Source organism: Haliotis cracherodii, unplaced genomic scaffold (assembly GCF_022045235.1).
Source record: "Haliotis cracherodii isolate W230 unplaced genomic scaffold, xgHalCrac1.p SCAF_7, whole genome shotgun sequence".
NCBI classification, from domain to species: Eukaryota; Metazoa; Mollusca; class Gastropoda; order Lepetellida; family Haliotidae; genus Haliotis; species Haliotis cracherodii.
The window spans coordinates 21,626,386-21,640,156 of record NW_027266330.1 but is presented as its reverse complement, the minus strand read 5'-3'; the positions used below and the strand labels follow the sequence as shown (position 1 = coordinate 21,640,156).

The following is a 13,771-nucleotide window of genomic DNA, read 5'->3' as shown; positions in this document are numbered from 1 at the left end:
CCAGTTGGATTTAACTGCACTTTGAACAATATTCCAGTCATATCACGTGTGTCAGTCCTAGTGATACATGTCTCAGACGTTTGCCACTTTGAAACTCATGAGTATGGTGCTGACAAACCTAGAAACATAACTGGGTTGAACCAGGATTCAACCCGCCTTTATAGGTTTGTGGCATGCCCAAGGGACAACTCTGCACATCAAATTGCAGCAACTGGGCCACTGGTGAAACCACATCAAGAAAAAAGACAATATTTTTCACCAAATATATACAGCAGACTAGTAATAAATGACATCTGAAGCATGTATGTTGCTGGGATTCTTAAATCATGTATTGTTTTCATCAAGAAAAGAAAAAAAAACACCAGATTATCGCCATCTATAATAATTTGGGCAGAGATGAAAAATCTAACAATTACTTAATATTGGCTTAAGGTTCTCATTGCAGTCAACAAACTTGCAAGCATGAAATGAGTAGTCTATAGCCATGGTATAATGTTTGAGGACCATGATAATCTGTATAAATAGTCAATAGATGTAGACCAAAGCGCTGCTGCACAGATTGTACCAACTTTAACCACAAAACTACCCTAAACCCCAACCTTAGCAGTAGAATAGACACGCCTTTAAGAGATCACAGCTGTTTGAAGAAAAACCCGACAAAGGTTAGTTTGAGTGACATTTTTATACCAAGAGCAGATCAAGAAGAACAGTGCCTTTTGCCAATCACTGAAGGGGTCTTCAAGCATATGGAGAAACACCGAATGATAAACATGTCCTTAATCACAGTCTACTGGCCAACAGGGAGGATTTATGTAGAGCCAACATGTTCTAATCACCCTGTACATAAATCAGCCTGGAAGAGGAATGAGAATGTTTATTTTCAACAACAAAAAACACTAGCCGAAAGTTAGCTGAATGTCTTGGGGTGTGATTTGTGTGGGTACTGTAACGGCATGCATCACAAAAGTGACCCTTCACCTAATGAAATCCATGGGGTAACTTCTCCAGTGGTCGAAAGCATGTGCAGTAATAATCCTTGCATCTGGGAATGATCACACAATCATCACAGCTCCACATTATAATCATCCGCTTCTGTCCTTGAAATCCTTAGGGGCCCGGTCAGGAGAAATGTTACACGAAAAGTCACACAATATAATATTCAAAGCTTTATTGATCTTCTCAAAGCTTACCCGTTGTGACATCTTTTGGAAATCGCATCATGTGAAAAGTTATATTGACTGCAATGAAAGCCTGTCGGCATACTAAATGTTAGCATGGTCAAGGCTGATCACGTTATTGAAGCATAAAAATGTTGTAGATCCCTTACAATAAATTACATCTGTACAAATATCGACTAACTGATCTTTGGCACCTGCGATTTCTAAAAGACATGAAAGATAAAAGCAGTAAACTGCGTTGGGTGTAACTGTTCTCATGCCGAATGTCTGACAGCAGCTCTTCTGAGTGAAGTCCAGCCAATCTGAGGAGCTCCTTTACTTATATATTGTCCTTGGTTACTGGAAGACAAAAGTAGACAATCATATTTCAATACATAAAGGGCATGTCAGGTTTAATGTATGAACTGATAATCATAATAAATCGCTTATTTATCCATTGGATCAAGCAGATAATAAATATACCTAAACAATCATGGCAGTGGTAGAAACTAACATTTTTAGATATAAAAGTCCACTAGTCCTTATAAGAACATATAGCAAGACTTAAAAATGGCAAATTTCTACTAGTCCTTATGATACCTTAACTATTGGACACTTTGGCAAGGACAACAGGACTAGTGCCAATTTATGACGCTGCATGGCATCTAAACCTCCCCCGAAAATGGACATAATTGACAGTCAAACGTTGTGGACCAAACGAATACTGAAAATATATCCCAAAATATCAAAAAGATGTTCGTCAAACAACAACTTGCAGCTATGACAGAAACAAGTTAGAAATGATGTTTTGACAAATTATTCTCCCCAACCATTCTCAACCACAAAGTGAAAGAAGTATCACAAAATGGCTATCATAGGTGGGTATTAGTACTTTGAAAATATCAGTGTTGTCAAATAAAATGTAGTTAGTAGTTTTGGTGGATATAGCAGGTTTGTACAGAACAGTCACATTACACCTCAATAGTTGAACACTGCATCCAGCAATATTCCAGCTATATTATGCTAGCAAAATTATCACGACCCCAGTAACAAGTGATTGATATTGCAAGCAACAATCCATGACGTCAAGTTAATGAGACACCAGTCACAAAGTCTTTCCACCCTGATCAATTACCGTATTCGACATAATAAGCGCCCAGGGCGCTCTCAAAATTAGAATGTTATTTTGGTAAAAAACAGAGTTGAAAGATAAATTTTGTGGTTGACAGCCTGAAATGTTTATGTACGACAGATATATTTTTCCAGAATTAAATGCCCATAATTAAGGGGGCATATAACTCACGAGTACGTATTATACGCGAATAAATAAGTCTTGTGTACATTGATCAATCTGAAGGGGTGCTAATTGGGATTGTTCACTAGCCAATATCTTAGTAAATGTCACCTCGGGCGCTTATTATGCCGAATACAGTAAGTCATCTTATGACAAGCATTTGTAGCTTGGGACAAATTCTAACCCAAAGTCCCCCTAGCTTGTTGAATTACAGAAGTAGGCAAAATATTTTACCCGATGTTATGGTTAAAGTGTGTGTGAGTCAAGTGGGTCTTATTATTGAATGCAGTGTTCATCAACAAACAAACAGATCTAAAACAGTCACCCAAACACTTGTGACTACTAGTACTGACCCAAAATTAGCATCATTTTCAGAAAATTTGGTTTGTTTATTGTTTGACGCCGCACTCAGCAATATTCCAACTATATGACGGCAGTCTGTAAATAATCGAGTCTGGACGACACAATCCAGTGATTGACATCATGAGCACCAATCCACGCAATTGGGATACGATGACATGCATCAACCAAGTCAGCAAGTCTGACCATCCGATACCGTTAGTCACCTCTTACTACAAGCATAGTCGCCTTTTACAGCAAGCATGGGTTGCTGAAGATCTCTTCTAACCTGGATCTTCACGGGTCATTTTCAAAAGAATTTAGAGTTATTATATGTACCATCATAAGCTAAACTTGGCAGACCAAACAGAATTTCACTAGACTCGGGCTTTGGACTATTGGCTTAAATCACAGACTGCTAAAATAAGATATAAACTTCCTGAACACATTAATGGATATCCTAAAATATTCAATAAATGTCTGTAAAACATTAACTTGCAGCTATGACAGAAACAAGTTAGAAATGATGTTTTGACAAATTTTTCTCCCAAACCATTCTCAACCACAAAGTGAAAGTTGTATCACAAAATGGCTATCATAGGTGGGTATTCGTACTCTACATTAGAAACTGGCACTAGTCCTACTACAGCCCTTGCCAAACAGCTCAATAGCTAAAGCAGCGTTAGAAATTTGCCATTTTTAGGGGTTTTGCTATATGTTATTATAAGGACTAGTGGACTGAAGCTGTTAGTTTCTACCCCTGTAAGGTATCCTAAGGATAAACAAAAATTTGTTTCTATCGCTGCTACTACTTCTTGAATATCACTGTTATTGGCAGTCTATACAAAACAGAAGTCTGAGCCAGACAATCCAGTGATTTACATGAGCATCACGCATGCAACCGAGATACAATGGCCTAAAGGGTTTTACCCAAAATGAATAAACATTTTGAGATTTCAAAAAAAGAATTGAAATAATATTTTAGTTGTATATATCGGTAGTAGAGATAGGCTTGACTCGGAAAGTAAATTAGCTCGTAATCGGGTTTCAGTGAGTGAGTGAGTATGGTTTTACGCCGCTTTTAGCAATATTCCAGCAATATCACAGCTGGGGACACCAGAAATGGGCTTCACACATTGTACCCATGTCGGGAATCGAACCCGGGTCTTCGGCGTGACGAGCGAACGCTTTAACCACTAGGCTACCCGACCGCCCCTAATCGGGTTTCAGAAATTATCTCTGTTGTATGCATGCCGAAAAAGCTGCATTGGGTATTTATGCTTATTAATTCATCACTAATCGTTTTTAATAAAATATGCAAGATTTTAGACCTAAGATACTTTTTCATCTCTTGCACGATCGAGGGAATAAAGAAATACATGTCGCTCATATCATAAACAGCCGACATACTTGGCAACCGTCTGTTACAGAAATAAACAAGTGCACTGAGCAGGAGGTATCGAAACTAGTTTTAAAAGGGAGATATTCATGCTCAAATGTCAAAGCAATAGTGAACAGTTGAGATTGATTTTTGGAGTGAAATGGCTGACATACAGAAGTTTTTAAACGGGGATGATGGTGTTAACAACAAAAAACATGATTTAATTAACAAAATCAAAAACAGTCTGAGTGTAAAAAAAGAAAACAAATTGCAAGACGCATGGCTGAGTGAGTTTGAATGGGTGGAGATGAACATAGATGGCAAGGACTGAATTAGTATGTACTGTATGCCGTAAATGATAATAAGAGAACATAAAACATCATGAAATTTAACAGGGCAAGTGAAACAATTTCAGGAAGAGAACAAAATATTATCTAGTTCCCCTGCAGGACAAGTTCGGGATTGACATTTTTTAGTCCTGAATGTTGATGACGCGGTATGAAAGGCCATGTGTATTTCATATGTAAGGAGACATGTGCAGTCTGTGCAAAAAACAAAAAACTTTTGAGTCAACTAACCCAAACTTAGCTCTAATCAGTAAGCAACATTTTCAGATTTTACTATTTAATTTTACATACACACTGTTATTAGCCGAGCTTAGTAGACCAAACAGAATTTTACTAGACGCTGGTTTCGGACTTGTGCTGTCGAGCCCACAGACAGGGTTGATACTGCTACCAAGTTGTAGCTTGTACTTACACATTTCTCTTCCTTCAGTCCACGTCGAAAGAACCACATGGTGATGGTGTCTGTTTCCGAGCAGCGATGAAGGGGAATAACGAAGCCGTCAATATCTTTTGGGTCTTCATAATCGATGGGGACTGCAAATCAAATCAAACTACATTGAAACACCCTTCGACTTCTTTGGAAATGAAGAACTATATCTGCAATGTCTCAGGTGATATCCAGTAGAGTAGGAGGAGCATATTTTCACCATTAATGGTGAAAGGTGTGAAAGAATGCAGTACTCATTTGTCCCAGGTCAACACTAGGTCATACTGAAACTAATTTGTCCCTTTCTGTTGTCTGCATAATGTTAGATTTCCTACAGCCATAGTAACAGGCATTCTAAGGAATAATCAATTTTTTGTCAGTCTGAATGGCTACGTCCCATGGAATTTCTACATCTAGCTAATCCTAGTTAAATCCTAGATATTTTGTATACTTATCCTGTGTTACTCCCTAATGCAAAGCTGAGAGGACGGGTGCAGGCTAAATGGCAAAAAACAATTTCTCGGGCGAAAACAGCACCTCATTTGAGGAAAACGGCTACTAATTGTCAGTTGAAAACAGCACATCTATTTTTATAACGATAAGAACTATTTATGTAGTAGTATATACTACATATATGTTATGTTGTAGGATATGTTTTCTTTGGGCGGGGACACGGTCTGTTATCCGCAGAAACATTCTTCAGAAGGGGAGATATATATATATATAAAATATCTATAAAATATCTCTAAAATATCTATAAAACATCTATAAAAAAATCTATAAAATTACTATTTATTCCCTACTTACTAACAAATATTAAATATATAGTATACCTGTACTGAAGTCCAATTTCTTGACATTTCTGCCACTCAGTTTCAGTTTGACCAAGTTAATTTGAGTAAAAGTAATTCAAACTTTTCAAGTATGTGATGTTTCAACGATAAGTTTAGTCCCGATCAGAGTCAGCGAGTTGATTGGAATAGAGGCTCATTTCTAATGAAATCTTCTTGTATTTCAGTACCAATGTAACAAATATAAGGTGCCGTTTTAGCTATAACCCAAGAGAACAACCCTATCACACAGCCTCTCATAACTACCAGGTATGTGATCTAAATGACAAGGCCAGCCAAATTCCAACAAAACTGTAAAGTATTCCATTTACATGGGGCTACTTTAATAGTGCAACAGCAACTAGATATCCCCTTATAGAGCTACTAACATCATATTTGGTTCTCTGAAATAATGGAGTGAGGGAATGTGTATGGTTTTACGCTGCCTTTAGCAATGTCCCAGTACAAGGTTCATACAGATATGGAACACTAATATTCAAGGCTGCAAACTGTCATTTTCAAGGCTTTTTTTAGCTGGGTTAATAGCCATAGTCTATTTCATTAAATCCAGGATACCATGTATCAGGTATATATACAAGTTGTGGACCCCCAAAAGCTGTTTGACCATCACCCATTTTCAAACAAGATTGATTTATATTCCGGACTTTTCAAGAGAGGCCTTAACATTTACGGCTTTTTCAAGCCAGTAAAAACCCTGCAGTAATATCAAGAAGGGAGACACCTAAAAGGACGTGGGGAATCAAACTCGGGTTATCAGCGCCATGAAATTATGATATGATTGTGAGACCTTCTGGAAAATATCTGACAAAGTCATTCATTTCAAACATTATTTGAAATGATAAACTTAGTCAACTTGATGTCCCATCAAAAGCGCGACCATTTAATCAATGCTGATAAAACGGCTATCAGAGATGGTAACCATGGTTACAGAAGGCACAATTTCAAATTTTAGGATAATGTCTGATCATAATTCACAGGGGTTGAAAAATACCATTGCCCGACGCCCGTGACAAGTAAGGTTCAGATGTCGGGCGAGTAATATAAGTTTTCTAGCAGGCCCGTGGACAAGTGGAGCCCACACAATGAACTGGGTCAAGTTTCACGAGAATGTAATCATGTGATCATGTTACGATATTTCATTGAGTTTATTATATATGTAAGTACATTTTGGGAGCCATGCATTACCATGCGCTCAAACCGAGTTAGCGCTATATCGTGGGGCGCAATAGCGAGGGTACACTGTATCTCTGATTCTCAGTACTGTAGATGTAACATTTGTTACTGAATTTATTAGCTTGACTTTGGGCAACTACATTTTAAATACTGTAGGGCAAGTAAGAATGTTGGTCATACTTGCCCTTGGTCAAGTAACATTTTTCATAAATTTTCAACCCAATTCAAAGTAAAGTATGATGTCATCAGAAGGTTGGTTTGTTGCACTCAGCAATATTCCAGCTATATGAGAGCTGTCTGTAAATAATCGAGTCTGGACCAGACAATCCAGTGATTGATATGATGAGCATCTGTCGAAGTCTCTGTCAGGCTAAGGGAGTTACAATCACCTTAGTGCCGAGATACAACAGCACCCTGATCAAGTGTTTTTTTGAGAAGTACTGTTTACAGTCTTAGGAAATGCATTTTGGGAGGGAATTTAGTGGCATATCTAAAATTCAACAAATTGCGAAAAAAACGGAACATGTTCAACGCCACTACTTACAACACAAATTGCATTACCAGATTACATTTTGAAGGAAAAATGACGGACAAATGGCCAAGAGAAGCTTCAGCTTCAGTATGGACGAATGCTCAAAGGTCACAGCAAGCAGGACTCGATTTAAGAACTTGATTTAACTTGCACCAGGTGCATGTTGACTTGAAAACTTAGTTGCGCCAGACAGAACCAGGTTGTACCCTGGTACCAGAAATTTATCTAAACAATACACTCTCCGATCTCTGCTAACTCTTTATTATCAGTAGATAGCACCTACTGTTACAGTGCCAACGTGCCAATGGCATCCACTGCAACCCTCGTATAATGCATAATGATTATGATTAGTTGGACAATCTAAATAAACGTGATACTGTCACTGTCAGAGACTTGGAAGGAAATAAAGACTTGTGACCATTTTTGCAACTGGGTTCCGTCTAAGCACAAACGGGCATAGCTAAAGAGAATTCTGATTGTTATGTCATATATTCGCACATAACATTCATCGATAGGGGGACGAGTCTTCTTGCAGGTATCGGAAAGGAACGAGTGGTGAAATATGGGGCCATTCAGCTTACTATGTGGGCCATTGATAATTGCCATCGTTCAATGAGTTCAACCTAACTTCAAAATGATTGCAGCTGAGCAAAACATCTTATCCTTCATAATATTAATCTTGAATCAAACAATAGCCATGATAACACGTCATTTCATAAACAAATATTGCAGTCAACTTACAAACGAACGTGTCGCCCCTTGTGATAACACCCTTTACGATATCATGGATTAACTTAAACGCTTTTGTTTGTTGTTTATCGCCACACACAGCAATATTCCAGCTATATGACAGTGGTCTAAAAAAATCCAGGGATGAAATCATGAGCATCGATTCACGCAATTGGGATACGATGACATGCATCAACCAAGTCAGCGACCTGACCACCCGATCCCTGCCTCTTAAACAAGCATGGGTTGCTGAAGACCCATTCTACCCCGGATCTCCACGAGTCCACAGAGACACTGGACAGGTAGAACATGACATGTAACTGGACTTTCATTCAGGGGAGATAAGAAGGAATCTTACATCTAAAGAACTGGATCTCATCAAAGTTCTTCTTCACCAAGCTGGTAAATTTCACAGCCTCCTCCTTGAAAGAATTGGATTGTGTCTTTTTGTCTTCATCACTCAAGTCAGATTCCATGATGCCATTTATAATTCTGAAAGAAAAGCACTCAGCAGACTTTACACATTTTCTTGCACCAGCAATATTCCAAGACTATTCAGAGTTACACAGGCCCACCGTGAGTGAGTGAGTTGAGTTTAACGCCGCTTTTAACAGTATTCCAGTTATATCACGGCGGGTCAGCCTAATGTGGGAGGAAAGCCCGAAGTGATGCGGGTCTCAAGACGTTTACCACTTCGGTGAAAGCCACGAGCACGGGTATGGTGCTGACAAACCTAGAAACATAATGGGGGCGAACCGGGATTCGAACCCACAATCATAGGTTTCTGGTGAGCCCAAGGGACGCAACTCTGCACAGCAAATCACGGCGCCTTAAACGACTGGGCCGCCCGTGCCCCCCAGGCCCACTGTGAAAATCTGGAGGATATAGCTTTTCCCCCCCAAAATGTAGTTAGATTACATAAAGCACAGGTCTTAAATGAGTTGTGGACAAGTAGGATATGACCAAAGGTGTTTACCCCTGAATATTATGAGGCAGCTTATATAGGGGTCATCATAGAAGCATGTGTCTTACAAAGCGAGTGTCAGAATTCTTGAATGAATTATGAATTCCTACATGATTTTTTATAATTCAGTACGACACACATGCAAGTATTATTTTCTTTATTACAGATTATTTCATGATACATTTAAGCACCCCTTTAGAAAAATGCACTGATCACAACCACTGTCTTAGAAAACCACAATTGTTGGTCGTGCCAATAAGATTGGAATGACGTAAACATGGTAAACAATACACTGGTGCACATAAAGCGAGATTTGTACTTGTGCACAGACAATTGTTATGGTTGGCTGGTTTGTTGTTGGAACGCCACACTCAGCCAAATTCCAGCTATATGACGGCGGTCTGTAAATAATTGAGTCTGGACCAGACAATCCAGTGATTGATATCATGAGCATCGATCCACGCATGTGGGATTGATGACCGTGCATCAACCAAGTCAGCGAGTCTGACCACCCGATCCGGTTAGTCGCCTTTAACAGCAAGCATGGGTTGCTGAAGACCTATTCTACCCCAGAATCTTCACGGGTCACAATTGTTATGAACTGGGTAATTTCTAACTATCAGTAATAAACACCATAATCATTATGTACTTGGAAACTATAGCAGACCATGTTCGCACACTTCAATGCCATTTTTACCAGAAGAAAGTATTACACAGCTGCCCACATTCCCAAATTAAATGTAGACTCTTGTAACAATCTTCTGGTCCGGACATCAATGCCTGACGATTTGTTTGTTTGTTGTTTAACAAGGCGAAATTGCAACTATATGACAGCGGTCTGTAAATAATGGAGTCGGGACCATCAATCCAGGCGCCAGTGTCGGCAAGTACGGGTTGCTGAAGACCTATTCTACCTCGGATCTTCACAATTCCCAACATTATGAATAGTCTACAGTACAATACAGCCATGTCATTCCGTAACACAGTTTATAATATTATAGCTCTTCTGTTGCTGCTGCTGCATAAATGCATTTTTCTATCATAGGAATCCAACACTGTACCCATACCAGACGCTTTAACTACTGGGTTACCCCACCCTGCCCAATGTGAAGAGAAACACCTACCTTTTGAAGTAGGTTTTTAAGAATGCATTGTATAGTTTTAGGGGATAATCGTTAGTGCATTCTTCCAGGTGCTGGTTGATGACAATGTCGACGCCCTTAACAACAGTCTCCTCAAGGTCTTCTGCAGCCTCTTCTGCGCTGGCATTTGCCCCGATGTCGAAGTTTGCACTTTCCTTGGAAACTATTTCCTGTAGAATTAATTATAGAGTACTATACAGTGTTAAATCATAGGCATATAACTGCAGAATTAAAAACAGTTGTTGAATGACAAGAGTTGTAATAAAGGTTATTTCAAACTAAATGTTAAGAAACAAATATGCAATTAAACATGGTTAAAATTATACTTATATTTAATATTATTGAGAGTACAATCAGTAATGGAGAATATATGTAAATGGTCAACTACTTGCAAGGGTCTGGACAAGTCAGGGAGACACACATTTCTTTATATTTTTTTTTGCTGTTTAACGCGGCACTGAGCAATATTCCAGGTCTGTAAATAATCAAGTCTGGAATAGACAATCAAGTGATCCAGTGCCATGAGCATCAATCACCCAATCGCCTCTTACGACAAGCATAGTTGCCTTACATGGCAAGCACGGGTTGCTGAAGACCTTTTCTACCCAGGATCTTCACGGGTCCTTTAAATTTGTATCTTTTGCATTTCCGAAGCACTTCCAAGGCAACAAGGACTAACGGTTCAATATTCTAAGATTGAACTTTGCAAGCACATCAGATAATCATACAACGCTCTTTGGATTCTGGGTTAAAATAGGTCCCATGGAACTTATGCTTGTTACGAGGGGCGACTGAAGTGATTGGATTGTCAGGCTCGGTGACTGCAAGCCAGCGAAACTGTGCGCACACTGTGTCAACTTGCTCTCGTTGAAACATGAACAGTCCAGTCCAGAATGACATGTTGACATGTTTTAACTGTTCGAAAAAAGGGTATGTGAAAATAGGAAGGTGGATGCCTCGATGCACACGCGACCCGCCAGTCACGACCTTGGGTGAATTGTGGTCCCTCTCGGCAGTGGATGATTTTACATAGCGCTTTAATTACTTTCGCAGAGGTAGCGGGTGACAGCACAGCCACTGTGATTGAATTAATTAGTATCAAGCGCTTCACCGAGTACTGCTGACCGCACCCGTCTCGCGTACAAGAGACGGCAGAGCCGTCTCGCATACACGTTACGTCTGCGACTGATGAAGAGAAGGGGTTAACGGTCGGTTATTACCTCAAGCTGTGGTTAGACAATTATGATAAGTACGTGAATAATGTAGCGATATCAACTTTTCAGTCAAAAGCCAACAGGTCATTTTCAAAAGTATCAGGAAAAGGGGAAATGAGCCACCCGAGTCTGAATAGATGAATAAAGGTGGTGTCCTCAGCTGTGATGTCGGGCAGGCCTCAAAGTTACAATTTTTACCAAGTAGCCATATGGCTACAAGTATTTTTGTCCAGGTAGCCAGTGGTAAAATCAAGAAGTCAAGCCAATATTGTACGTAGTCAAAAGCATTTGAAATTATCTTTATCAAATAACTGTTATATGTACAAGTTACAGCACAAGTCTTGAAATTGGATCTTAATGGAAACTGTACTTGAATTTTGTTACTTGTTACTTGAACAATGATGCAATTTATGTTACTAGATTATATAGGTATATCCTTGCTTATGCAATGAGCATTGTCAACTAAAATAAAGTAGTTTTGAATTACATTCATTTTCATGTATTTTGGTTCATGGTCGACTTAAGAAATTATTTGAGAGTACAATTTTTAGCAGACGTGTTTTCCAATATCAGCTGCTATTTATTTTTGTGTCTACAGATGAGTAGCAATAGAATTTAGTCGCCAAAAGATATTTTTCAAGGTAGTCATTTGGCTTCCTCTGAATTTTAGACAGTAGACAAACTGAAATTTAGATCGCATTGGCTACCATTCTAGTCGTAACTTTGAGGCCTGTAGAGTCACATCTCAACTGTCTGATACCATCGCAGCTCCAATCACTGGATTGCCTGGTCCTCCAGACTCAATTACAGACTGCCGTCATATAGCTGGAATATTGCCCATTGCAGCATTAAACAAACCAAACCAAAATCTTTGCCGACAGGTATATGATGCACAATGGTTGACATCCAATGTGCCCTACGATACTCGGTGGAACAATAAGAAGTGTATCAATGTCATATCACAAAACTATTCACATACAAGTAACTCATGGACATGAAGATCCAGGTTAGAATTGGTTTTCAGCAACCGCTTGTAAGAGGCAACTATGATTGTCATAAGAGGCGACTAGTCTAAGGAGCTATCGAGTTGTCAGGCTCGCTGGCTTGGTTGATGCATGTCATCGTCTCCCAATTGTATGGGTCGATGCTCATGATATCAATCATTGGCAGGGGTAGAAACTAACATATTTTGTCCACTAGTCCTTATAATGATAACATATAGCAAGACCCTGGAAAATGACAAATTTCTACTAGTCCTTATCATACCTTAACTATGGGGCAGTTTGGCAGGGACTACAGGACTAGTGCCAATTTCTAACGCTGATTGGATTTTCTGGTTCATACTCGATTATTTTCAGACCACCATCGTATAGGCCTAGCTGGAAAAATGCCAAGTGTTGCGTTTGGCCTAAACAAACAAGCAGTTGTATATAATAGATCTACCATGATAAACCAAATTTTAAACGATATGAACATTTATTGTAAAATCATATTTTGTTTTTTTTAAGTACAAGAGGTGACGAGCTTCAGTATTATTGATTGATTGAAATCTAATCACTAAATTATTATATGTTTTTTTGTCGGTTCGGCTTCATTTCAATGTGATGGATGTGTATCTCTCCGGACCTGTCAATGTTTTATACCTTGTTTTATGGCTTGTACGGAGACCAAGAAAATCACAATTCAATCGCGTTTTTTCAAGACATTCAAAATATGTTTTCATACCACACACGTCACTTTGAAGACCTCGTTGTTTCCGACTTTCGTGATCTTGTTGCTGTCAGTAAACAACTCATCACCTGCAACACAAAAACGTTCATAGATCAGATATAGCTTGAAGTTAACTTAAATAAACATGAACACACAACAAAACATACAGTACGTGTGAGTCCTGACCTGTGAAGGTGTCGCGGAAGATGATCATCGTTGAAGATGGGGTCTGATTTCAAGATCAGTGGCTCTGACAACGTCGCAGTTATGGCGAACGGGCTGAAAAGGAAGTGGGTGCAAGGTGCGACAACCGGTGTGCGCAAACGAATGGTAGTATTGACTAAACTGGCGCCTGGTTCTGTCTGCGCTTAGCTTGTCCGCTAGTCTGTTGAAAGCGACAGAACAGAACTTTATTACGCTCAGGCCGAGATCCTCGGCACATGAGGTACAAAATGACAGCAAAATACACATTATAATAGCGGATATGTGGTTAGCCGGAAGATTTTACAAT

The 13,771-nt window shown here is 39.2% G+C and overlaps 1 protein-coding gene across 1 annotated transcript; it reads right to left on the bottom strand.

Moving 5' to 3' along the window:
• Positions 1–1,153: 1,153 nt before the first annotated feature.
• On the bottom strand, positions 1,154–13,552 carry LOC139447132 (translationally-controlled tumor protein homolog). The gene is made up of 6 exons (XM_071228307.1): positions 13,447–13,552; positions 13,276–13,349; positions 10,319–10,506; positions 8,589–8,722; positions 4,931–5,052; positions 1,154–1,517 (listed from the first exon to the last, which is right to left on the bottom strand). The coding sequence occupies exons 1-6, from the start codon at positions 13,472–13,474 to the stop codon at positions 1,515–1,517; spliced, it is 549 nt and encodes a 182-aa protein (XP_071084408.1). The 5' UTR covers positions 13,475–13,552; the 3' UTR covers positions 1,154–1,514.
• Positions 13,553–13,771: the final 219 nt, after the last annotated feature.

Bases quoted from the DNA above. Each gene is read 5' to 3' on its own strand.
- LOC139447132 (XM_071228307.1), bottom strand. From the start codon at position 13,474: ATGATCATCTTCCGCGACACCTTCACAG. The intron at 13,350-13,446 runs GTCAGGACTCAC...TTTGTGTTGCAG, and splicing joins CTTCCGCGACACCTTCACAG to GTGATGAGTTGTTTACTGAC. The intron at 10,507-13,275 runs GTATGAAAACAT...TTAATTCTACAG, and splicing joins TCTTCAAAGTGACGTGTGTG to GAAATAGTTTCCAAGGAAAG.